The sequence below is a fragment of the Heptranchias perlo genome, chromosome 6, assembly GCF_035084215.1.
Source record: "Heptranchias perlo isolate sHepPer1 chromosome 6, sHepPer1.hap1, whole genome shotgun sequence".
NCBI classification, from domain to species: Eukaryota; Metazoa; Chordata; class Chondrichthyes; order Hexanchiformes; family Hexanchidae; genus Heptranchias; species Heptranchias perlo.
Window position 1 is genome coordinate 85,319,163 of NC_090330.1, and position 27,801 is coordinate 85,346,963.

A 27,801-nucleotide genomic window follows, 5' to 3' on the forward strand; every position below is an offset into this window, starting at 1 on the left:
GGAAGGGGAAAATCAGCTAGCGTTCCCGCTCCTGAATGCTATGCAGTGACACCTGCAGGAAAGTGTGCTTCTGGTCACTGGGAGAGAATAAAATCCTCCTCCCTCCCATGTGCAAATAGCTTGTCAACATTCAGTGTCAAGCCTCACACATGAAGAATGGCAATTCAGATGAGACACCGGAGAGCTCCAGCACCTGTGGAACTATACCCCAGCATGAGAAAAGAATGGAAGAAAATGAGCACAAGAAAAAAAATAGAAAAAGACCATTTAACCCATGAAGCTTGTATGAAAAGCCCAACATGCACTCTACATAATTTATTCTCCTGAGGAAAGTTCTAACAAAAAGCTCTCTAAAAGTTCTCCTAATGGAATTTAAGAAAACTGTAAGATAGTTGACCAGTTGCATTCCATAAATAATAACATGTCATGACGTAACAGCAGAGAAAGGGGAGGAGAAGGAGCAAAGAAAGGTAAGGTAGCAGGAGGAATGCGGGGAAGAGAGGTGAGAAAAGAGAAGGTGGGCGAGAGCAAACATTTTTGCTATTAGCTTTAAAAACTGTTAGAAGTTCTGACTGTAAGTACACAAATAAAATTCTTAAGATATAGGGGTTAGAGGGCAGCTCGAGAATGGGCCCACAAGTCGTAAAAGAAATCAGTTTGCAACAATGGTCCAGCAGCATATGTGGGGAATAGTGGTGGCTGAGAATGGGCTGTAGGTGAGTGGTACATCCAGCACTTGGGACATGTGCGGTACCTGAGAACGTGAGATGGCACATCAGAGGCTGACAACTGACCAGAGATTGATGGAGGTGGGGAATAGGATGCTAAAGTGCGAACCTGGAAGGGGAAAATAAAGAAAATACAAATTAGAAATTAAAGCCATATCTCTCCACACCCTCAAAGGCGTCCTCAAAACTATCTCTTCGACCAAGCTTTCGGTCATTTTCCATAACTCTATTACTGCTCAGCATCTGATTCTCCTCAGTGAAGTGCCTTGGGGATATTTGTTACATTAAAATACACTATATAAGTGCACAATGTGATTGTTCCCACTTAATCTTACAATGTTAATCCAGGGCTATGATCTGACTGCAAGAAAACTTTTTTACATGAGGTGGATATGACTGGCTGATGGTGGTGGAAGTGTTTAGATGTTGAAGAGTAGATATTCAACACAAAAACTCAAATTCTTCCCAGTTCCCAGGTATCAGTTAATTTTTCATTTGACTGGAATAGGCACAATAAGTCAAGCACAAATAAATCAAATTGCTTTTGATCTTTATATTTTCATAACAATTCTTTTTTCAGTTGCTCTATTTTTTCTGCTAAATATATAAAGCTTTAAAATACTGCAATTACCTAAAGTAAATAATTGCAAATTAAACACATCATAAAATCTTACTGTATACTATAATTTAAACCTTTCTGGACCTTTTAAATATAGAAGTGAGTACACACCAGAGTAACCATGTACTATGGATTATTTCCCTGACTTTTCTGGATCGTTTTCTTGTATATATCAAGAGTGCACCCAGAAAAGTATAGGAATAGTGAAACTGGAATGATGAAAAGATTTTAATCCAAGGTTTTTGGATTGCCCAAGATTAGCAATTACATGACAGTGTCGATGTGCCAATTTTGAGAAATGAAGAATAAAATACCAATTTAAGAAGTTTTTTTGGTTTAAGGTTAAACTAGATTTGTTTGTATTTCATTTCCACTCTCTTTTTGTACTATTGGTTCTCTTTGCCTGATGCTACCTTACTTTGCTTATACCCAGCATTGAGCTTCTCTGATCCCATTGCTGAAATTCAGTAGCAGTGAGGGAATATAGGAAACCTTGGCATTTGGAATAAGAGACCTGCATCTGAAAATTCGGTATAGGTAAAAGACACAGGCCGGGGGATTCCGCTTCTGCGCCAGCCAGCCCATGATTCATTTTAATGGGTAGAAAATCATGGGCTCGCAAGTGCAGAAGCAGACAAAAAAAAATAAAAAATCGGCTTCAAATTAAGATTCTAATCTTAATTTTTCAAACAGTTTGGTCACATTACTTAAATTTTCAGGGCCCATCCAATCAGACCCAAATTTTGATAAATAAAAGTACCTGAATATTTCCTAATTATGCAAATAGCCATACTACACAGACGCACAAAAATATCTTGGGTTTCCACCTTTTTTTTTCGTTCATGGGACGTGGGCGTCGCTGGCGAGGCCAGCATTTATTGCCCATCCCGAATTGCCCTCGAGAAGGTGGTGGTGAGCCGCCTTCTTGAACCGCTGCAGTCCATGTGGTGAAGGTTCTCCCACAGTGCTGTTAGGAAGGGAGTTCCAGGATTTTGACCCAGCGACAATGAAGGAACGGCGATATATTTCCAAGTCGGGATGGTGCGTGACTTGAAGGGGAACGTGCAGCTGGTGTTGTTCCCATGTGCCTGTTGCTCTTGTCCTTTGGTAGAAGTCGTGGGTTTGGGAGGTGCTGTCGAAGAAGCCTTCGCGAGTTGCTGCAGTGCATCTTGTGGATGGTACACACTGCAGCCACAGTGCACCAGTGGTGAAGGGAGTGAATGTTTAGGGTGGTGGATGGGGTGCCAATCAAGCGGGCTGCTTTGTCCTGGATGGTGTCGAGCTTCTTGAGTGTTGTTGGAGCTGCACTCATCCAGGGAAGTGGAGAGTATTCCATCACACTCCTGACTTGTGCCTTGTAGATGGTGGAAAGGCTTTGGGGAGTCAGGAGATGAGTCACTCGCCACAGAATACCCAGCCTGTGACCTGCTCTTGCAGCCACAGTATTTATATGGCTGGTCCAGTTAAGTTTCTGGTCAATTGTGACCCCCAGGATGTTGATGGTGGGGGATTCGGCAATGGTAATGCCATTGAATGTCAAGAGGAGGTGGTTAGACTCTCTCTTGTTGGAGATGGTCATTGCCTGGCACGAATGTTACTTGCCACATATCAGCCCAAGCCTGGATGTTGTCCAGGTCGTGCTGCATGCGGGCTCGGACTGCTTCGTTATCTGAGGGGTTGCGAATGGAACTGAGCACTGTGCAATCATCAGCGAGCATCCCCATTTCTGACCTTATGATGGAGGGAAGGTCATTGATGAAGCAGCTGAAGATGGTTGGGCCTAGGACACTGCCCTGAGGAACTCCTGCAGCAATGCCCAGGGGCTGAGATGATTGGCCTCCAACAACCACTACCATCTTCCTTTGTGCTAGGTATGACTCCAGCCACTGGAGAGTTTTCCCCCTGATTCTCATTGATTTCAATTTTACTCGGGCTCCTTGGTGCCACACTCGGTCAAATGCTGCCTTTATGTTAAGGGCAGTCACTCCCACCTCACCTCTGGAATTCAGATCTTTTGTCCATGTTTGGACCAAGGCTGTAATGAGGTCTGGAGCCGAGTGGTCCTGGCGGAACACAAACTGAGCATCGGTGAGCAGGTTATTGGTGAGTAAGTGCCGCTTGATAACACTGTCAACGACGCCTTCCATCACTTTGCTGATGATTGAGAGTAGACTGATGGGGCGGTAATTGGCCGGAATTGATTTGTCCTGCTTTTTGTGGACAGGACATACCTGGGCAATTTTCTACATTGTTCGGTAGATGCCAGTGTTGTAGTTGTATGGGAACAGTTTAGCTATGGGTGCGGCTAGTTATGGAGCACAGGTCTATAGCACCACAGCTGGGATGTTGTCGGGGCCCGTAGGCTTTGCTGTGTCCAGTGCATTCAGCTGTTTCTTGATATCACGTGGAGTGAATTGAATTGGCTGAAGACTGGCTTCTGTGATGGTGGGGATATCGGGAGGAGGCCGAGATGGATCGTCCACTCGGCACTTCTGGCTGAAGATGGTTGCAAACGCTTCAGCCTTGTCTTTTGCACTCACGTGCTGGACTCTGCCATCATTGAGGATGGGGATGTTTACAGAGCTTCCTCCTCCCGTTAGTTGTTTAATTGTCCACCACCATTCACGACTAGATGTGGCAGGACTGCAGAGCTTTGATCTGATCCATTGGTTGTGGAATCGCTTAGCTCTGTCTATGGCATGTTGCTTCCGCTGTTTAGCATGTATGTAGTCCTGAGTTGTAGCGTCACCAGGTTGGCACCTCGTTTTTAGGTATGCCTGGTGCTGCTCCTGGCATGCTCTTCTGCACTCCTCATTGAACCAGGGTTGATCCGCTGGCTTGTTGGTAATGGTAGAGTGGGGAATATGCTGGGCCATGAGGTTACAGATTGTGCTGGAATACAATTCTGCTGCTGCTGATGGCCCACAGCGCCTCATTGTTGCCCAGTTTTGAGCTGCTAGATCTGTCCTGAATCTATCCCATTTAGCACGGTGATAGTGCCATACAACACGTTGGATGGTGTCCTCAGTGCGAAGACGGGACTTTGTCTCCACGAGGACTGTGCGGTGGTCACTCCTACCAATACTTTCATGGGCAGATGCATTTGCGACAGGTAGATTGGTGAGGATGAGGTCAAGTAGGTTTTTCCCTCATGTTGGTTCGCTCACCACCTGCTGCAGGCCAGTCTGGCAGCTATGTCCTTCGGGACTCGGCCAGCTTGGTCAGTAGTGGTGCTACCGAACCACTCTTGGTGATGGACATTGAAGTCCCCCACCCAGAATACATTCTGTGCCCTTGCCACCCTCAGTGCTTTCTCCAAGTGGTGTTCAACATGGAGGAGGACTGATTCATCTGCTGAGGGAGGGTGTTTGGTGGTAATCAGCAGGAGGTTGCCTTGCCCATGTTTGACCTGATGCCATGAGATTTCATGGGGTCCAGAGTCAATATTGAGGACTCCCAGGGCCACTCCCTCCTGACTGTATATCACTGTACCGCCACCTCTGGTGGGTCTGTCCTGCTGGTGGGACAGGACATACCCAGAGATGGTGATGGAAGACTGAAAGGTATGATTCTGAGAGTATGGCTATGTCAGGCTGTTGCTTGACTAGTCTGTGGGACAGCTCTCACAATTTTGGCACAAGTCCCCAGATGTTAGCGAGGAGGACTTTGCAAGGTCGACTGGGCTTGGTTTGCCTTTGTCGTGTCCGGTGCCTCATGGTTCGATGCCGGGTGGTTCATCCGGTTTTATTCTTATTATGACCTTTTTTTAAGCGAGATTATACAACTGAGTGGCTTGCTAGGCCATTTCAGAGGGCAATTAAGAATCAACCACATTGCTGTGGGTCTGGAGTCACATATCGGCCAGACCAGGTAAGGACGGCAGGTTTCCTTCCCTAAAGGACATTAGTGAACCAGATAGGTTTTTACAACAATCCGATAGATTCATGGCCACCATTACTGATACTAGTATTTTAATTCCAGATTTTATTTAATTAATTGAATTTAAATTCGCCAGCTGCCGTGGCGGGATTTGAACTCATGACTCCGGATTATTGGTCCGGGCCTCTGGATTACTCGTCCAGTAACATAACCACTATGCAACCGTACGCTAAATCTGGCCGATTTGCTACCAGAATACATAGTTGCAAATTTTAAAATAGTGGCAGCTGTTATATGGCTGAAACCACGGTTCCTGTTGACGACATTAGGCAGTTCACAGCAGAAAATGAGTTAAGATATTTTAAGAAAGGTGTAGCCTCAAATGAACAGCTGGGAACTCGGCTCCACTGGCAATAAAAATTCAGCCAGCTTGAGTTTTTCATCCTTCCACGCACACACAAGTACCCACAGTGCTGTTAAAACCAACTTCAAGTTGGGTTGAAAACTACTCCGTGGCTTAGCATGGGAAATCAGATCCAAGTGGCTATTGACTGGTCATTTACATTAAATTCCCACAGTAACACTAAGCACTGTTGGTTCCCAGTTGTTCTGTCAATATGTGGGCTGGGGATTATCTAGTCACTCCCTTAATCAGATAAGGATTCACTGTTATGTGGCAGCTAAAGAATTATCTCCCTCGGCCACATGGATTGTAAATTCTGGCTTCTCATCTGGAAAAAATAACTATCCTTGATTGGCTGACATCAAAGAGAGTTTATTAATAAAAGGTTCTCAACAGACAGTATGCACAGATTTTTCAATGTCATCATGACATGCAATGGGTCATAACAACAAACAAAAGACAAGGATGAGAGAAGACTGTTCAGCCCATCAAAGCTCATCCCTCTATTATTTTAACTACCGCTACAGCATCTAAGCCTCTTTCCGAATGTGCCTAATGTTTTTGATTCTATTGCCTTACCCAGCAGATTGTTCAAAGCATTTATCACTGAGTAATTAAGTAATTCCTATTACCTCATTTGCAACAAGGTTCCACCCCATTTATTTATTTTTGTATACTATAGGAAGAATTGGATCAGAATTCCAATAGGAAGAATTGAACTGGGATTCAGAATTTATATCTAGGGATTAATATGTGATGCTGTTTTGCTCAGCAAGTTATCCTACATAAACTGACCCAAAGAAATTGTCACAGCATGTGATGTATTATAATGCAGCATTGAAGTTAATCGTAAATATTTGCAATCATATTTGGCAGACCTCAGAAACATGATACAAAACTCAATGTACTACTAAGAATTACTTTATTTCACTACATCTATAACACTATAATTATATCAACAGGTTCAATAGCAATAATCACAGCAAAAGTAAGCAATATTTAGTATAACTGACAGAATATGAATCATACAGCATTAGGTGGTTTAAATTCAGCACTAATATTAAAATTCAGTTTTCAATGTTACAGTATACACTTGGCAAAGTTCAAAATTGCAAAGTAGCACTAGTAGGCTTTCAGGTCAAGTCTCTAACTTTGCAAAAGATACAATCTCTTTCATGTTGTAGCAGATTAGCTACAATGTTGAACAGTTTGATCAGTTTTGATGATGCACTGATTCAGAGTTTGTCATCATGTTATTTTCCTGCCTGGCTACCTTACTCATCCAAAAATCTTCTAAACATTTTCTTCCCCAAACATTTTCAAAACTTTTTCTGAAAACCATCTAATTTAGGTGAACTATGCTTGACCTTTAAACTACCACAGTTTTATAATTTTATGCAATTGGATCAAACAGCAAATAAATCCATTGTTGTCAATTAATTTGAGATAGATGTTTCAGTTGGAAAAGATGTGTCAGGAAACTTATAAATGCCAAAATAAGTAGTACAGCAACATAATTCCTCCTACACTCGATTCCCCCCTAGAAGTGTGCCGGCTGTCAAATTGGCAGCTGGCGATTTCCAAGTGCCCGGGTTGCCTGCCTAAAACAGGCGTTAGGTCCCTTAAATATGCTAATCAGAGTCAAATGCCTATTTTAGGACCCCGATGCCAAATATACCAAAAACTGGTCCCAGCATGGCCTGCACATGCTCTGCCCAGTTTTTTGGGTGGGGGGGGGGGTCTACAGTGGCTGCCAAAGAACAGATACATTTTCATTTAAAAAAAACTTACCTTAAGGTAGAGCCTGGAGGTGCAGGAGTGCTTCCCCTGGCTCCACAGTAATACTGCAGGTCACTATGGGCCCACACTCAACACCCCCCCGCACACCTTAGGATCTACCTGCGGGGTGGCTCAGTGTACAAGCTGATCGATTTTGAGAGGGCCTCAAGCAGCAAACTGCATTGGGACGCCAGATTGGTCTTGCGTCGTAAACCAATTTCCCAACCAATTGTCTTATTAGAGAGTTATCCCTAGAATAGCTCTAATCTTTATTTGATTAATTTTTCCCAGTGAAACCCCTATCTTTAATGAATTTTGTTGATTGAAGCTTGGAACTTATTTCATTAATGTTGCTGATGTGAAAGGGCCCTTTCAAACAGAAACATAACTGGCACACAATTGGTTTAGCCATCTATCACCAGATCTGGCAGAGCCACATCAAACATTATCAGCCCTTACTCTCCTTTGCTAAACCACCCATTACTCCAGGATCATCTTGGAAAGCAACAATAACCTTGGCTTCCTTTCTCCAAGACTAACCGTCTCAAACCTTTTTCCCCCCTAACGCCAACCACAAGTGCAGGGAGCTCATGGACTTCTTTATTACTAAGGTTGAAACCATCTGTTCAGATGCCTCTGCTTTTCCCCCCCCTTTCCCCTTGCCTACTAAGCCAAACTTCCCCTTAAGATTCCCCATGCATAGGCCTGGTCCAGTGTTTTTCTCTAGTTTCTGTCCCATCTCTTCTCATGTCCTCTCTGAGCTCCTCTTGTCCATGAAACTCACCTCCTGCTCCCTTAACCCAATTCACACTAAGCTGTTGACCACCCAACTTCCCTTCCTGGTCCCCATGCTAGCTGATATTGTCAGTGGTTCCCTTTTCTCAGGTCCTGTGTCCCCTCCCTTTCAAAACCTACCCTTGACTACTTTGTCCGTGCAAACTTCACCCAATCTCCAATCTCCCCTTCCTCTCAAAAGGCCTTGAATGCGTTATTGCCTCCCATCTTTCCCACAACTCCATGTTTTAATCTCTCCAATCAGTTTTCCTTTCCTGCCACAGCACTGAATTGGCCCTAATCAAAGTCACAAATTTCACAAAGACGAAGGCTATCGCCTTTAGCCCCCGCCACAAACTCTATACTTTTGTCACTGATCCCATCCCCCTCCCCACTGTCTTAGTTTGAACCAGAATGTTCACAATCTGTGTCCTATTTGACCCCAAGCTGAGCTTTTACCCCAATAACCTCTCCCTCACAAAGACCGCCGACTTTTATCTCCTACCTCCGCCTATCTGCTGCTGAAACTCTGATCCGTGCCATTTTTCACCTCCACTCAACTATTCCATGGGGTAGGTGATGTGATCTCCCAACACAAATTGGTGGATTTAAATTAGTAATCTGTTGGCCTGCAGCCACAAGTGCTTGAAAAAAAGTCAGAAATTCTTTCTTAAATTGTTTGTATTAAACTTGAAACAACGGAGAAGATTGATGAGGGTAGTACGGTTGATGTGTGTATGGACTTTCAAAAGGCATTTGATAAAGTACCACATAATAGACATGTTAGCAAAATTAAAGCCCTTGGGATTAAAGGGACAGTAGCAGCATGGATACAAAATTTGGCTAAGGGACAGAAAGCAGAGAGTAGTGGTGAACGGTGTTTTTCAGACTAGAGGGAAATATACAGTGGTGTTCCCAAGGGGTCGGTATTAGGACCACTGCTCTTTTTGATATATATTATTGACCTGGACTTGGCTATAGAGGGTATAATTTTAAAGTTTGCTGATGACACATAACTCGGAAATGTAAACAATGTGGAGGATACACTTCAGGAGAACAAAGACAAAGACAGACTGGTGAAATGGGCAGACACCAGGCAGATGAAATTTAATGCAGAGATGTGTGAAGTGATACATTTTGGTCGGAAGAACATGGAGAGGCAATATAAACTAAATGGTACAATTTTAAAGAGAGACCTGGGCGTGTATGTACACAGATCTTTAAAGGTGACAAGACAAGCTTTATAAACAGAGACAGAGTACAAAAGCAAAGACGTTATGCTAAACCTTTATAAAACACTGGTTGGGCCTCAGTTGGAGTATTGTGTTCAATTCTGGGCACCACTCTTTAGAAAGGATGTCAAGGCATTAGAGAGGGTGCAGAAGAGATTTACTAGAATGGTACCAGGGATGAAGGACTTCAGTTATGTGGAGACTGGAGAAGCTAAGGCTGTTCTCCTCAGAACAGAGAAGGTCTAGAGGAGATTTGATAGAGGTGTTCAAAATCATGAAGGGTTTTGATAATTTTTCCTTATTCACTCTGTTTCCAGTGGCCGAAATCAGAGGATACAGATTTAAGGTGATTGGCAAATCAGTGGTGACATGAGGAAACAGTTTTTTTTAAACGCAGTGAGTTGTTATGATCTAAGAACATAAGAAATAGTAGCAGGAGTAGGCCATATGGCCCCTCGAGCCTGCTCCGCCATTCAATAAGATCATGGCTGATCTTTGTCCTCAACTCCACTTTCCCGCCCGATTCCCATATCCCTAGATTCCCCTGGAGTCCAAAAATCCATCTACCTTAGCCTTGAATACATTCAATGACTCAGCATCCACAGCCCTCTGGGGTTCAGAATTCCAAAGATTCACAACCTTCTGCGTGAAGAAATTCCTCCTCATCTCAGACTTGAATAGCTGATCCCTTATCCTGTGTCTATGCCCCCTAGTTCTAGATTCTCTAGCCAAGGGAATCAATCTCTCAACATCTTCTGTCAAACCCACTCAATCTTATATGTTTCAATGAGATCACCGCTCATTCTTCTAACTCCAGAGAGTATAGGCCCATTCTACTCAATCTTTCCTTATAGGACAACCCTCTCATCCCAGGAACCAATCTAGTAAACCTTTGTTGCACTGCCTCTAAGCCAAGTATATCCTTCCTTATATAAGGGGACCAAAACTGCACACAGTACACCAGGTGAGGTCTCACCAAAGCCGTGTACAATTGCAGCAAGACTTCCTTACTCTTGTACTTCAACCCCTTTGCAATCTCTCATAGGCCAACATATCATTTGCCTTCCGAATTGCTTGCTGTAGCTAACTTTCTGTGTTTTGTGTACAAATACAAGGACACCCAAATCCTCTGAGTACCAACATTTAATAGTTTCTCACCATTTAAAAAATATTCCATAAGAATATAAGAAACCAGGCCATACAGCCTTCTCCACCATTAAATAAGATCATGGCTGATCTTCGACCTCAACTCCCCTTTCCTGCCCGATCCCCATATCCCTTGATTCCCCTAGAGTCCAAAAATCTATCTAGCTCAGCCTTGAATATACTAAACGACTCAACATCCACAACCCTCTGGGGTAGAGAATTCCAAAGATTCACCACCCTCTGAGTGAAGAAATTCCTCCTTATCTCAGTCCTAAATGGCCGATCCCTTATCCTGCGACTATGCTCCCGAGTTCTAGACTGTCCAGCCAGGGGAAAAAACCTCTCAGCATCTACCCTGTCAAGCCCCCTCAAAATCTTGTATGTTTCAATGAGATCTACTCAATCTCTCGTACAAGAGACACAAGTTGTACCGTGGATAACGTTTGCACCAATTTTTTTTTGAGTTGGGATCATTTTAAAATCTGCATTTTTAGATCTAGATTAATGTTCCCTCTCACGGGCTACAGAGTAAATCACTTCCAAAAAGTGGAGAGAGATCCATCCCTCCACTACAAAATTCTGGAACATTTTCTAGCTTTGCAGAAGACAGTGCATCAGATATCAACATGCAGTGTTTCTGCTACCGCTTGAGAAAAATGCATTAAAATACATGTTGTTAAAGTAATAATACAGGATTCTACAATAATGGTCAATAATGATTTTCATTACAATAATAACTGCTTTTTTTTCCAGCATAAAAATAAGTTTCAAAGCTCCTGTATATATACCCACTGAGTCAAACTGCATCATGAGGTACTGAGCCATACTGACTAGGAAGGTTACATGGTTGGTCACAGTTCCATGTTGATACGGCCAATCTTAAATGTACAGCAATAGAAATGCTGCAATTGGCCTCAGCGTTGCCAGTCAAAGGAAAGGAAGGAATCAGACAAGGTTCTCACCACTCATTGCTAGTCAACCCTCTGTGTACATGGACGTCAGGCAAGTACAGGATTATAAAATTACATAGAAAACAGACCGTTCAGCCCAGCCAGTCCGTGTTTAATCATCCACACAAGCATTCCAAGTGCCCACTCTGCACCTCTATTGCTTTATTTCCTTTTCCTTCAATCACCTATCTAACCTATTCTTAAATGTTGATATGGTCTTTTCTTCAATCACTAACTCTAGTAGTGCATTCACAACCCTCTGTGTAAAAATGATTTTCCCACTCTCTGCCAAAAATCTCTTTCATCTAATCTTCTATCTCTGTCCCCTTGGTCTAGACCCCTCAATCATTGGAAACAGTCTGTTTCTAGCTACTTTGTCCCATCCCTTCATAATTTTAAACAATTCTATCAAATCACCCATAACCTCCCCTGTTCTGAAGAAAACAGGCCAGTGTCAATTCTGCTGGCCACCAAATTAAAATAGTCCACCAACCCTCACTATCCAAACTCACACATGAAGACTGCCAAGTAGGGCAAGGAGGGCCCTTCATGTGGAACCATATCCAAGGGCTTGTCATTGCCATAGCCATTATATAGTTTTTTGATGAGGTAACAGAAAGGGTCGATAAGGGCAATGTGGTTGATGCAGTGTACATGGTCTTTCAAAAGGCATGTGATAAAGTGCCGCATAATAGGCTTGTCATCAAAATTGAAGCCCATGAATAAAGGGGGCAGTAGCGGCACAGATACAAAATTGGCTAAGTTACAGGAAGCAGAGAGTAGTGGTGAACGTTTTTTTTTCGGATTGGAGGGAGATGTACAGTGATGTTCGCCAGGGGTCGGTACTAGGATCACTGCTTTTCTTGATATACATTAATGACTTGGACTTGGGTGTACTGGGCACAATTTCCAAATTTGCAGATGACAAAACTTGGAAGAGTAGTGAACAGTGTGAAGGACAGTGATAGCCTTCATGAGGATATAGACAGGCTGGTGGAATGGGCGGACATGCAGATGAAATTTAACGCAGAAAAATGCAAAGTGATACATTTCGGTAGGAAGAACGAGAAGGGGCAATATAAATTAAAGGGCACAATTCTAAAAGGGGTACAGGAACAGAGATCTGGGGCACAAATCGTTGAAAGTGGCAAAGCAGGTTGAGAAAGCGGTTCAAAAAGCATACGGGATCCTGGGCTTTATAAATAAAGGCATAGAGTACAAAAGCAAGGAAGTCATAATGAACCTTTATAAAACACTAGATCAACCACAACTGGAGTATTGTGGGTACCGCACTTTAGGAAAGATATGAAAGCCTTAGAGAGGGTGCAGAAAAGATTTACTAGCATGAATCCAGGGATGAGGGACTTTAGTTACGTGGATAGATTGGAGAAGCTGGGGTTGTTCTCCTTGGAACAGAGAAGGTTGAGAGGAGATTTGATAGAGATATTTAAAATCATAAAGGGTCTAGACAGAATAGATAGAGAGAAACTGTTCCCATTGGCGGAAGGGTCAAGAACCAGAAGACACAGATTTAAGGTGATTGGCAAAAGAACCAAAGGCGACATGAGGGAAAACTTTTTTACGCAGCGAGTGTTTAGGATCTGGAATGCACAGCCGGGGGTGGGGGCGTGGTGTTGGAGGCAGATTCAATCATGGCCTTCAAAAGGGAACTGGATAATTACTTGAAAGGAAAAAATTTGCAGGGCTACCGGGATAGGGTGGGGGGAGTGGGGCTAGTTGGATTGCTCTTGCATTGAGCCGGCACGGACTGTAACCTTTCTATGATTCTATGGGGTGGGGGAAGGAGGGGAATGGAAGAAAATTAGAGGGGGTTGGAGATTATGAAGATAATATTGAAAAAAGTACCCACGGCTTGCCTCACAATCAGAACTGTTATTTCTAAAACAATTTTACACTTCTAAAGAGGCTGGGCACTGAGGTGTTATGCCTGATGATCTACTAGACAACAAACACTTCCAAGTTACTCCACTATCTGTCCTTTAAATGGGCACTGTTTTCATCTGAAAAAGTGTTTGGCAAACCTTTTATGATTAAGTGGGTGAAGAGATAGGAGTGCACCAATTTCATCAAGATGAAGTCACATGATAATGTGTTCTGATTATGTCACTGAGTCATATGTTATTCAACAAATTAACAAAAAACTATTTCCCAAACATTTTTCATGAACATACTATTCTTCAAATTTATTTTAGGTGATTTTTTATGGTTAAGTTGAGGAATGTCAATATTAAGGAAATGAGACACGTTTTCACTTTTCTCACCCAATGTCAGAATTAAGTTACACTAATTACAATTCCCACATTACAAACAACAACAATTTGCAATTATATAGTGCCTTTAATGTAGTAAAACATCCAAAGGTGCTTTACAGGAGCGATTATCAAACAAAATTTGATACTAAGGCATCTGAAGGGACGGCTGCCAAAGGTGGAGCAAAGAAAATCGGGGATCGGGGTTCCACTCTCATCTATCCGATTGTAGCCAGAGTATTTGGCCTCCCTGCCCTACAACGCCTCCCCCCCCCCCCACACACAAATACCTCGACAATCCCTCAAGGGTCTATCCTTGGCCCATTGGTGCCTGTGCCTTCACTCCCTAGGCACCACACTCTAGAATTCATTCTCTGAACCCCTCCTTTAAGATCCTCCTTAAAACCTACTTCTTTGACCAAGACTTTGGTCACAACCCCTAATATCATCTTTTTCCTTGTGCCTCTGGGACATTTCTTTCCATGTTAAAGGCAATATATAAATGCAAGTTGTTGTTAATATATAGCACTAAAACAACAAGAGCAGGGGAAAAAAACAAGATTTTGATTAATTTGAAATCTGATTTGTGCGTAACAATTCCTTACTATTTTTTAAAAAACAAGTAACATTAGCAGCTAGATTAAGAATTGGGATGAAAAGGAACTGTTATACCAATTCGGAGAGAAAGCTTGCCACTCCAGTCGAGGGCAAAAGATAATATGTGTAGAGTTTGAGAATCTAGGAACAAATTAACATTTAACTAAATGAATTTTACAGGCTCCTGTCAAAAAGGACTGGATGAACAAATGGTTGAAAATGAAATTAAATGTTGTAGGTTATGATGGCACTTGTGATCCTTAAATCAAGCATCAACTGTGGCATACAATTAGTCTGAGTTGAATACTGGAGATTAATAAACTAACACTTTGCTAGATTTCTTTGCATTGATCAGGGAAGAACTTCACAGAATGTTATCTTTCAGAAGGTTTTATCTGTAGCTGATTATCTCCTTCAGAAAATTAAACAAATTGGGCAGAGTCCATAATAGATCTGTTTATGGTATTTGGAAGTAACAGCCTTGAATGGTTGCCTCCTTCTACTGTTATGCTTTTGTCCTAATTCCAATTGACTAACCATATTAAAAGCTGATTCCCACATTTATCTAATTATTTCAATCTAAATTGAATTCTTATCAATCTCTAACATCATGCACCACTAGGAATGAGAAAAGATAGATAATATTCTGAGCCTCTGCCAATGCTGCCAGGAAGGCATGCAATAATAATTTGGGTTGATTTATCTTTGTACTTTTTACTGTACTTAATGATATAATTTTCAATTTAAGATCAATTTTACTGGAAACCAAGAAAAAGGATCCATAATACCTGAAGTGTTTCTCTACCACAATGTTATTGAGCTTGGTTTGTATGCCATTTCCCTCAAATATTTTACAGTTCAATAAACTTCACTAAAGGTCGGGGATGATCAATATTGATCCAGTAAATTTGAAAATGAGATCAACTTTATAGCCAGCCAGGTTTCTAATGACTCTTCAATGGAATTTCTCTAGTGCAGATAGATGAAGAACAACTTTTTAATTTTTTTGCTTTGTTTCAAAATTGCATGATAAAATTACCGTATTTTCATTAGACCTATTGGATTGAGGGTCAAATGGATAAAATGCATTGACATTTGAACTTGTTAAAGGGAACTTGCCCTGAGCAATAGTGCACCTTTTGCTTGCACAAATAACGAGAAGCTCTTTCTCGTTATTTGTGCAGAGAGCATTACTAAAATTGATTGTGTATGCTTTAAAATGTAGTCTTTGCAAAAAACATGTCGCTAACTGAAGGTACTGAATATATAAATCCTTAAAATAATCAGCACCTACCATGAAACAGAAATTTAGCAACTTGCTGCCCACCACTCTGTCTCGCGATATCACTACTGAAAAATCCATTCACTGTTTTTCCCTCGCACATCAGCAACAGCAGTTCTGCAAAAGTGGCCAGAAAGAATAAAAGCGCCATTGTTTCAGTTGTGATTAAAAGCCAAACACTCCACCTCATCCATTCTAGGCTCAACGGATAAAGTCCTGCACCTCACTCTAACCTGATACTCAGATGATTGACACCCAAGATAACCATTCCTAACTGCAGAAAACGCCAGGATGGGCCCTGTATTGAAATATTAACCAACCGGCATTAAGTGGGGGCGGGATCTTAGTGCCATTGAGTTTGATCATCTCTTTATGAGCAGCTTTGCCGGTGATTTTCTACGTGTCAAATTGAGCCAAAAAGTGGTTGCAAAAAACTGTCGTAAGGACGAACCAATAAATAAATCCCACCGCCACGAATCATTTTAATTGTTGAATTTGTCACTTTAGACAGTAAAAATTAGTTTGTGTTTTTCTAAGGAGTTCGGGCTGGACCGAGGCAAAACACTTTTTAAAAATTGTAAACGTGTGTGCTTTACGACAGGTGGTAAAGTAGTGAGCGAAGATGTCCGAGGAAAGCGGTTGGAATGTCAGGGGAGCGCGAGCGAGTTTTAAAAAGCGGCTGTTGGTGACCGGCGGCGCGGGTTTTATGTAGGTACCCGGTGTGGGGAGGTGTTGATCGTTGGGCTGGTGTGGGTGTCCTAGTGACGGGGGCAGCAGGCATAGTATGGGGTTGCCTTTCGAAGTTGGCCGGTGGCGGAATTGCCCCTGAAATTTAGGGGCACTACAGAAGTTTGTGATAATCTGCTGGGTGAGGGGTTGGTGACAGCACCATCAGCAGTCAACCATCTCCACGTTAAAGTAGCTATCTCTCTTGCTCCTGGTACAGCTGAAGATGCCCTCTGCGAAAGTGTTTCCTAACATTTTCTCTTCCTGCATACCTCCTTCTGCAATATCTTCTCCCCCACACGTTCTCCCTTTCTGTATCCCACAACAGTACATTTGCCTTTAATTAAAACAGAAAGTGCTGGAACTACTCAGCACGTCAGGAGAGAGAAACGATTAACGTTTCAGGTCGACGACAGTCATTTAGGAGGCTATTGTCTAATACATTGTTTGCTAGACAACAAATCTGGACAACATTCCTATTTGGTCATAAGTATTTGAGGAACAAACAGTTGAAATTTGTGGCGTAATCTTAGATGGTAGTATAATGGTGTAAAAAGTGCGATATGGAATTAGAGTTGAATCGGGTGGATGTAATATAAATAGGTGGATTTTATTTTGTTTTACAAAAATGGCCCTTTCACTTGCTGCCCTCAGGATATACAGCTGTTTGTTTTTTTGGTTGTTACAAAATATATTTAGAATAACGCACCCTTCAATCATCAGTCTTCACACTCCTTCAATGTCCAGCTCCCTGTAATGGGTCAGTGATTGATATATTTAGAGACAAAGAGCAAAAGTGGGTGTTGTCTATGAAAAAACAGGAATATGATTTTCATAACTAGTTTAAGTTGAGTTTTTTCTTCTCTGCCTCTTTCCTCTAGGTTTCAATTTACATCTGTCCACAAAAATATATAATATAAAAATGGGGCACTGCAGCTTTAAAATTCTTGTAGGTAGCGATCAGTGCTATTGCCCGGTGTTCCACCACAGATTACATTCTTATAATCTTGCAGTGTTACCACAAATGTGATAAATAACACTGCTTTGTAAAGTGGGCAGTGAAAATAATGTTATTTTTGGGGTCAGTTTACAAGAAACCATTCACATTTCACTCTTGTGTTAAGAACAAAAGTAGGAGCAGGAGGCCACATGGCCCCTCGAGCCTGCTCCACCACCCAGTAAGATCATGGCTGATCTTCGACCTCAACTCCACCTTCTCACCCAATCCCCATGTCCCCTGATTCCCTTAGAATCCAAAAATCTATCGATCTGTATTTGAATATACTCAACAACTGAGCATCCACAGCCCCCTGGGGTAGAGAATTCCAAAGATTCACAACCTTCTGAGAGAAGAGATTCCTTCTCATCTCAGTCCTAAATGTTTGATCCCTTAGCCTGAGACTATGCCCCCTAGTTCTAGATTCTCCAGCCAGGGGAAACAGCCTCTCAGCATCTACCCTGTGAAGCCCTCAGAATATTATATGTTTCAATTAGATCACCTTTTTCTAAACTCAGGACAAAATAGGCCCATTCTACACAATCTCTCTTCATAGGACAACCCTCTCATCCCAGGAATCAATCTAGCGAACCTTTACTGCACCGCCGCTAAGGTAAGTATATCCTTCCTTAGGAAAAGAGACCAAAACTCTGTGCAGTACTCCAGGTGTGGTCTTGCCAAAGCCCTGTACAATTGCAGCAAGACTTCCTTACTGTTGTACTCCAACCCCCTTGCAGTAAAGACCAACATATCATTTGACTTCCTAATTGCTTGCTGTAGCTGCATGCTAACATTTTGTGTTTCGTGTATAAGGGCCCTCTGAACACCAACATTTAATATTTTCTCACCATTTAAAAAATATTCTGTTTTTCTGTTCTTCCTACCAGTGAGTAACCTCACATTTCCCACATTATACTCCATCTGCCACCTTCTTGCCCAGTCATTTAACCTGCCTATATCCCTTTGCAGACTCTTTGTGTCCTCCTCACCACTTACTTTCCCACCTAACTTTGTATCATCAGCAAACTTGGACATATTACACTCAGTCCCTTCATCTGATTCATTCATATAGATTGTAAATAGCTGATGCCCCAGCACTAATCCTTGCAGCACCCTACTAGTTACAGCTGCCAACCTGAGAATGACCCCGTTTATCCCTACTCTGTTTTCTGTCTGTTAACTAATCCTCTATCCATGCTAATATATTACACAAGATAAGGGCTCATGGGGTTGGGGGTAACAACCTTTTGTGTGGCACCTTATCGAATGCTTTTTGAAAATCCACATATACTACATCCACTGGTTCACCTTTATCTATCTTGCTAGTTACATCCTCAAAAAAACTCCAGTAGATTTGTCAAACATGATTTCCCTTTCATAATCATATTATGATTTTCTAAGTGCCCCATTACCACGTCCTTAATAATAGATTCCAGCATTTTCCTGACTACTGATGTCAGACTAACTGGCTTGTAGTTCCCTATTTTCTCTCTCCCTCCTTTCTTAAATAGCGGAGTTACATTTGCTAACTTCCAGTCCACTGGGATGGTTCTAGAATCTAGGGAATTTTGTAAGATCACAACCAATGCATCCACTATCTCTGCAGCCACCTCTTTTTAGAACCCTAAAATGTAGGCCATCAGGTCCAGGGGATTTGTTGGCTTTTAGTCCCATTAATTTCTCCAGCACTTTTTCTTTACCAATATTAATTACTTTAAGTTCCTCACTCTCATTAGACCCTTGGTTCCCCACTATTTCCGGTTTTTTTTGTGTCTTCTACTGTAAAGACAGATACAATATATTTGTTTAATATCTCTGCCATTTCTTTATTCCCCATTATAATTTCTCCTGCCTCAACCTCTAAGGGAACCAGATTTACCTTCGCTACTCTCTTCCTTTTTATATACTTGTAGAAGTTCTTACAATCTGTTTTTATATTTCTTGCTAGTTTACTGTCATTCTATTTTCTTCCCCTTTATCAATTTTTTGGTCATCCTTTGCTGGTTTCTAAAACTCTCCCAATCCTCAGGCTTAGTTCCCTTCTTGGCAACATCATAGGAACATAAGAACAGGAGTAGGCCATTCAGCCCCTCGTGCCTGCTCCGCCATTTGATAAGATCATGGCTGATCTGTGATCTAACTCCATATACCTGCCTTTGGCCCATATCCCTTAATACCTTTGGTTGCCAAAAAGCTATCTATCTCACATTTAAATTTAGCAATTGAGCTAGTATCAATTGCTGTTTGCGGAAGAGAGTTCCAAACTTCTACAACCCTTTGTGTGTAGAAATGTTTTCTAATCTCGCTCCTGAAAGGTCTGGCTCTAATTTTTAGACTGTGCCCCCTACTCCTAAAATCCCCAACCAGCGGAAATAGTTTCTCTCTATCCACCCTATCCGTTCCCCTTAATATCTTATAAACTTCGATTAGATCACCCCTTAACCTTCGAAACTCCAGAGAATACAACCCCAATTTGTGTAATCTCTCCTCGTAACTTAACCCTTGAAGTCCGGGTATCATTCTAGTAAACCTACGCTGCACTCCCTCCAAGGCCAATATGTCCTTCCGAAGGTGCGGTGCCCAGAACTGCTCACAGTACTCCAGGTGCGGTCTAACCAGGGTTTTGTATAGCTGCAGCATAACTTCTGTCCCCTTGTACTCCAGTCCTCCAGATATAAAGGCCAACATTCCATTTGCCTTCTTAATTATTTTCTGTACCTGTTCATGATACTTCAATGATCTATGTACCTGAACCCCTAAGTCCCCTTGGACATCCACTGTTTTTAACTTTTTACCATTTAGAAAGTACCCTGATCTATCCTTTTTTGGTCCAAAGTGGATGACCTCACATTTGTCTACATTGAATTCCATTTGCCACAGTTTTGCCCATTCACCTAATCTATCAATATCGCTTTGTAATTTTATGTTTTCATCTACACTGCCTACAATGCCACCAATCTTTGTGTCATCGGCAAACTTAGATATGAGACTTTCTATGCCTTCATCTAAGTCGTTAATAAATATTGTGAATAATTGAGGCCCCAAGACAGATCCCTGCGGGACTCCACTAGTCACATCCTGCCAATGTGAGTGCCTACCCATTATCCCTACTCTCTGTCGCCTTTCGCTCAGCCAACGTGCTAACCAAGTCCGTACTTTTCCATCGATTCCATGGGCTTCTATCTTAGCTAACAGTCTCTTATAGAGTCATAGAGTTATACAGCACGGATAGAGGCCCTTCGGCCCATCGTGTCCGCGCCGGCCATCAGCCCTGTCTACTCTAATCCCATATTCCAGCATTTGGTCCGTAGCCTTGTATGCTATGGCATTTCAAGTGCTCATCCAAATGCTTCTTGAATGTTGTGAGGGTTCCTGCCTCCACAACCCTTTCAGGCAGTGAGTTCCAGACTCCAACCACCCTCTGGGTGAAAAAGTTCTTTCTCAAATCCCCTCTAAACCTCCCGCCTTTTACCTTGAAACTATGTCCCCTTGTTATAGAACCCTCAACGAAGGGAAAAAGCTCCTTAGTATCCATCCTATCTGTGCCCCTCATAATTTTGTACACCTCAATCATGTCCCCCCTCAGCCTCCTCTGCTCCAAGGAAAACAAACCCAATCTTCCCAGTCTCTCTTCATAGCTGAAGCGCTCCAGCCCTGGTAACATCCTGGTGAATCTCCTCTGCACCCTCTCCAAAGCGATCACATCCTTCCTGTAGTGTGGCGACCAGAACTGCACACAGTACTCCAGCTGTAGGACCTTATCAAATGCCTTCTGGAAGTCCATATCAATAACATTCATTGACATTCCCCTGTCTACTACTTTAGTCACCTCTTCAAAAATTTCAATCAGGTTTGTCAGGCACGACCTACCTTTCACAAATCCATGCTGGCTCTCTCTGATTAACTGAAAATTCTCGAGGTGTTCAGTCACCCTATCCTTAATTATAGACTCCAGCATTTTCCCCACAACTAACGTTAGGCTAACTGGTCTATAATTCCCCGGTTTCCCTCTCTCTCCTTTCTTAAAAAGCGGAGTGACGTGTGCTATAAGCCTCTTTTAATCTGATACTATCCTTAACTTCTTGTGTTAGCCACAGATGGATCACTTTTCCCGTAGGGTTTTTATTCCTCGATGGAACGTATATTCGTTGAGAATTATGAAATATTTTTTTAAATGTTCACCATTGCTTATCTATCGTCACATCTTTGAATCTAATTTCCCAATCAACTTTAGCCAACTTGCCCCTCATACCTATGTAATTGGCTTTGTTTAAGTTTAAATCTCTGGTTTCGGACTTAAGTGCATCATTCTCAAACTCAATATGAAATTCCATCATATTATGATCACTCTTCCCCAGAGGATCCCTTTCTATGAGATTACCAATTAACCCTGTTTCATTACACAAGACAAGATCTAAAATGGCCTGTTCCCTGGTTGGTTCCAGGACGTATTGTTTTAGGAAACTCTCAAATGCATTCCATGAACTTGTCCTCCAAACTACTTTTGCCAATTTCATTTGCCCAATCTATATGAAGATTAAAGTCCCCCGTGATTATTGCATTACCTTTGTTACAAGCTCCTCTTATTTCTTGATTAATACTCTGCCTAACAGTTTAACTACTGTTAGGAGGCCTAGAAACTACACTTGCCAGTATTTTCTGCCCCATGTTATTTCTTTTCTCTACCAATACTGATTCTATTTCCTGATGTTCCGAGCCAAGATCCGTTCTCACTATCGTCTTTATCTCATCCTTTATTATCAGAGCTACCTCCCCTCCTTTTCCATTTTGTCTGTCTTTTCGAAAAGTCAAGTATCCTGGAATATTTAATTCCCAACCTTGGTCACCTTTCAACCATGTCTCAGTAATGCTACTAGAGCCAACCTATTTATTTCTATTTGTGCCATTAATTAATCTATCTTGTTATGAATGCTTCGTGCATTGAGATAAAGTGCCTTTCATTTTAACTTTTTACTATTTTTCCCTGATTTGACCATATTCATTGATGCATTATTACCATTAAACTCTCTGTTCCTTCCTGACACGCACAGTTTATCTTTACCCAAATCGCTACACTGCTCTGCAGCCTTGACTTTTCTCTTTAGATTTATAAATTTACTCTTACCTGAACCCTCCCGTCCTCTGTTTTTCTCCCCCCCGCCCACCCCCCCCCCCCCCCCCCCCCAGCTTTTTAATTTAAAGTCCTATCCACCACCCTAGTTATTCAATTCGCCATGACACTGGTCCCAGCCCGGTTTAAGTGGAGCCTGTCCCAACAGAACAGCTCCCTCTTTTCCCAGTACTGGTGCCAGTGTCCCATGAATCTAAACCCCTGGCTCCCACACCACTCTTTGAGCCATGCATTATCTCCGTGATCTGTTTGACCCTATGACAATTTGCGTGTGGCTCAGAGAATATTACCTTTGGGGTTCTGCTTATTAACTTGGACCCTAACTCCTCAAACTTGCTCAGCAGAACCTCATTCCTAGTTCTACCTATGTCGTTGGTTCCTACGTGGACCACGACAACTGGATCCTTCCCCTCATGCTCCAAGTTCTTCTCCAGCCGCAAGGAGGTATCCTTAACCCTGGCACCGCGCAGGCAACACAGCATTCGGGATTCCCGGTCGCGGCTGCAGAGAAGAGTGTCTATTCCTCCGACCATACTATCCCTTACCATTACCGCATTCCTTTTTATTCCCCCCCCCCATCTCGAATGGCCTCCTGTACTACGATGCCATAGTTAAATTGCCCATCCTCCCTGCAGTCTTTGTTCTGATCCACACAGGTAGCAAATACCTTGTACCTGTTGGACAAGGTCAAAGGCTGAGGCTCCTCCATCACTGCCTCCTGGGCCCCCATACCTACCTGACTCGCAGTCACATCCTCCTGTCCCTGACCTCAGACCAAATCTGCTACCTAACCTAAGGGGTGGGACTGCCTCCTGGATCAAAGTGTCCAGATAAGTCTGCCCCCTCCCTGATGCATCGTAATGTCTAGCTCGGACTCCAGCTCAACAACTCTGAGCCAAAGTTCCTCGAGTTACAGATACTTGCTGCAGATGTGGTTGCTCGGGATCTCACTGGTCATAGAAACATAGAAAATAGGAGTAGGCCATTAAGCCCTTCGAGCCTGCTCCGCCATGCAATATGATCATGGCTGATCCTCTAGCTCAATACCATATTCCCGCTCTCTCCCCATACCCCTTGATGCCTTTTGTGTCTAGAAATCTATCTAGCTCCTTCTTAAATATATTTAGTGACTTGGCCTCCACAGCCTTCTGTGGTAGAGAATTCCATAGGTTCACCACCCTCTGAGTGAAGAAATTTCTCCTCCTCTCAGTCCTAAATGTCCTACCCCATATCCTGAGACTGTGACCCCTTGTTCTGGACCCCCCCAGCCAGGGGAAACATCCTTCCTGCATCCAGTCTGTCTAGCCATAGAGTCATAGAGTTATACAGCACGGATAGAGGCCCTTCGGCCCATCGTGTCCGCGCCGGCCATCAGCCCTGTCTACTCTAATCCCATATTCCAGCATTTGGTCCGTAGCCTTGTATGCTATGGCATTTCAAGTGCTCATCCAAATGCTTCTTGAATGTTGTGAGGGTTCCTGCCCCCACAACCCTTCCAGACAGTGAGTTCCAGACTCCAACCACCCTCTGGGTGAAAAAGTTCTTTCTCAAATCCCCTCTAAACCTCCCGCCTTTTACCTTGAATCTATGTCCCCTTGTTATAGAACCCTCAACGAAGGGAAAAAGCTCCTTAGTATCCATCCTATCTGTGCCCCTCATAATTTTGTACACCTCAATCATGTCCCCCCTCAGCCTCCTCTGCTCCAAGGAAAACAAACCCAATCTTCCCAGTCTCTCTTCATAGCTGAAGCGCTCCAGCCCTGGTAACATCCTGGTGAATCTCCTCTGCACCCTCTCCAAAGCGATCACATCCTTCCTGTAGTGCGGCGACCAGAACTGCACACAGTACTCCAGCTGTGGCCTAACCAGTGTTTTATACAGCTCCATCATAACCTCCTTGCTCTTATATTCTATGCCTCGGCTAATAAAGGCAAGTATCCCATATGCCTTCTTTACCACCTTATCTACCTGTTCCGCCGCCTTCAGGGATCTGTGAACTTGCACACCAAGATCCCTCTGACCCTCTGTCTTGCCTAGGGTCCTCCCATTCATTGTGTATTCCCTTGCCTTGTTAGTCCCTCCAAAGTGCATCACCTCGCACTTTTCCGGGTTAAATTCCATTTGCCACTGTTCCGCCCATCTGACCAACCCATCTATATCGTCCTGCAGACTGAGGCTATCCTCCTCGCTATTTACCACCCTACCAATCTTTGTATCATCAGCGAACTTACTGATCATACCTTTTACATTCATATCCAAGTCATTAATGTAGACCACAAACAGCAAGGGACCCAGCACCGATCCCTGTGGTACCCCACTGGCCACAGGCTTCCAGTCACAAAAACTGTCAGAATTTTATACGTTTCAATGAGATCTCCTTTCATTCTTCTAGATTCGAGTGAATACAGGCCGAGTCGACCCAATGTCTCCTCATACGACAGTCCTGCCATCCCAGGGATCAGTCTCCACCAACTCACACATACCGCAGTTATGACACACCACCTGCCCTGCCATCCCTATCTAACCTTGTTTTATATATTTAGTTAGTTAAAGTTTTTATTCACTCGATATTTTTAGTTTTACTAACTAATTAGTTTATCTAGTTTAAATTATTAATTTAATAATGTTCTTAATCATTCAATGCAATTGATTATTCTGTGTAAAATAAAATTTAGCAACTCCATAATGTTAATCCTGTAAGAAAATCTCCAATGTAATTGTCTGCCTTTGTCCTCTTTTTTTAAACCAAATTTATTAGTTTCTATTAACTTTTTTGTAGCCAACAAAAGTTTGCATAATACCCACTATCAATTTGATATGGATAACCTCATGACTGTCATTCATTGTCTTTGGCAATGAATGAAACAGAGAGATTGTACAAATTAATTTACAGTATCTATTCCATTATCTAATCACCTGGTGTGTAGGACAGTTGACTAGGTCATTATGATTTTTTTTTTCCCCCAAACTCAAAAGGGATGGTGGAGGAGGAAAGAAAGAATGATGTTTCCTCAAGGAAAAGCCCAGACATCCCCAAATAGCAAGAAAAAGAAATGCATTTATATAGTATCTTGTGTCTGAAAGCACGACACAATCATTGAATTACTTTTGAAATGTTATTTATATAAACAAACAGTAGCTGATTTGTGTACAGCACAACAAATTAGATGAATGATGAGTTTATCTTTTTTTCATGATGTTGGTTAAGGGAAGAATGTTTTGCAGGGCACAGAGAGGACTCCTCGCTTCTCTTCGTATAATGCTATGGATTCCTTTATATTCACCTGAACAGATAGGTTTAACTTCTCATCAAAAGGACAGCATCTCTCTGACATTACAACACTCTCAGTAGTGCACTGAAGTGTCAGCTTAAATAATGTGTCCAGGTCCTGGAATGGGGCTTAAATTGTCAACCTTCTGATATAAGAGGCAAAAGTGCTACCAGCTCATCCATGTTGACACTTTGCATCAGCATAGCTCAGTTGGTAGCACTTATGCCACTTGCATCAAGCTCTTGTAATAATTGAGATTTTTTTTCAATAGTATGCATTTATGTCTGAAATTTTACTGGCTTCTTGGGGATCTCCTCATTGTTTTCCTGATATATTAGAGTATTATTGAAGTATTGCAACTCAAAGTCGGTAGGTTCTTGTTTCTTTGAGTTTGAATAGTGTAATACTGGTCACTGAGTACCACTATTACTTTCAGAGATTACACAGGGTTTGGAAAATCTAAGAATTGTTTTTAAACTTAAGCTTGTAATCGAAAATATAATTTCCATGATTTGCTGGGAAACACCAGGTCTGAACATTGTTTGAGAATTTAGAGTTGGGGGTAAATAAATCATTAAGTCATAAATAAACACGTTACTCTTTTTCCACTTCATTCCCAATCCAAGTTATATAGACAGTCTTTTTCCTGATCTTACTTTTATCCTCTACTAGGATAAATTTCAGCCACATTTCTTCGCTTCTGAAATTGCACAGGAAATTGTTTTCCTCATGTTGTGGTAAAATGTTTCTCATTCTCTACCTTTTTCCCTTCACCCAAAATAGAATAATTCCCCACTTTACAGCTCAGACACCTATTTATACAGAAAGGGTTTTAGGAATAGAACAGAACTACAAACTAAGAATTTGCATGCAAAGTTTAATGTTGCATATTGATCTGATGACACAAATAAGCCAATGTGTCTTTTGACTTTTTTATGATTTCTAAGTGATTTTGTTTGACTGCATGCATTTTCTATTTGGCATCTATTTCTCTCCCTCTGATATTGACCAATAGAATAAAGTTGAAGTACCATTTTAAGCTTTACATACTGCACTATCCAGTGTAGAACCTCTTGCTCTCATTGCAAAGCAGTGGTAGTTTGGAGAATATATCTTAATCTGGGCTGGATGACATTAACAAGCGCATCCTGTTTTCAGCAAGAAAAACTGCAGATCCAAGTTCCCTCAAACTCAATCTCTAAAGTGGGTGGTGGATTCAAGCCCCACTCCAGGACTTGACTCCATTAATCGAGATTTACACTTCAATGCAGTACTGAGGGAATGCTACATTGTTTAAGGTGCAATGTTTCAGACAATAAGGGGGTTGTAAAAGATCTCATGGTATTATTTAAGGAAGAGCAAGGGTTTTTTTAGTTTCCTGGCCAATATCCCTTTTCTCAAATGACAAACTGATTAGCTGGTCATTCATCATATTTGCTGTTTGTAGGATCTTGCTGTGCACAAATTGGCTGCCACATTTGTCCACCTATCATTTACTATCCTTCAAAAGCAGTGCTGTGAAGTGTTTGGGACAGCTTGAGAACGTGCAATATAAATGAAGGTTCTTCATTTGAATTTGTGACTCAAATAAAAATGCCATAAATCATTTAGTTGTATGAAATCTCCAAAGAGAACAAAATATTATTGACTAAGGTGTTTAAGGACCTTGCTGTGCTCATGGTTCCAAAACCAGATACAAGTTGATTTGTCTATATTGGATGTTTTTATGTCCTCTAAATATCAGAGCGACTTGTAATTTGTTACTAAACCTTCGACCAAGCAGAATGATGGATCTATACAGGTCTCATATAACTTTGATTACATTGTACTTTTTTCAGAAGTTAAGAAGCTCTGCATTACTTGCTTAATAACAATGTGTTTTTTCTTTCAAGTGCCTCACATGTGATTATTTGTCTTCTGGAAAGATATCCAGACTATTTGATCATAAACTTGGACAAGGTGAGTCTGCTAAAACACTCATATATTAAATAATTTTGATAGGCTGTGAAAGCTATG

At 42.0% G+C, this 27,801-nt stretch overlaps 2 protein-coding genes across 6 annotated transcripts in view; one reads left to right on the forward strand and one right to left on the reverse strand.

Moving 5' to 3' along the window:
* The window catches only part of gpr180 (G protein-coupled receptor 180), a 106,091-nt gene extending 90,204 nt beyond the window's left edge, over positions 1–15,887 (reverse strand). The window contains exons 1-2 of one of the 2 annotated variants that reach the window (XM_067985485.1): positions 15,672–15,887; positions 755–837 (exon numbers count right to left, since the gene is read on the reverse strand). In XM_067985485.1, the coding sequence (XP_067841586.1) occupies positions 755–776 (22 nt within the window). In that variant the 5' untranslated portion in view covers positions 777–837; positions 15,672–15,887. The remainder of the gene's footprint in view (positions 1–754; positions 838–15,671) is intronic. The other variant, XM_067985484.1, reaches the window with a different exon arrangement.
* Positions 15,888–16,256: 369 nt separating this feature from the next.
* The window catches only part of LOC137323082 (dTDP-D-glucose 4,6-dehydratase-like), a 67,377-nt gene continuing 55,832 nt past the window's right edge, over positions 16,257–27,801 (forward strand). For 2 of the 4 annotated variants that reach the window (XM_067986489.1, XM_067986488.1), the window contains exons 1-2: positions 16,257–16,367; positions 27,678–27,744. In XM_067986489.1, the coding sequence (XP_067842590.1) occupies positions 16,282–16,367; positions 27,678–27,744 (153 nt within the window). In that variant the 5' untranslated portion in view covers positions 16,257–16,281. The remainder of the gene's footprint in view (positions 16,368–27,677; positions 27,745–27,801) is intronic. The other 2 variants (XM_067986486.1, XM_067986487.1) reach the window with 1 other exon arrangement.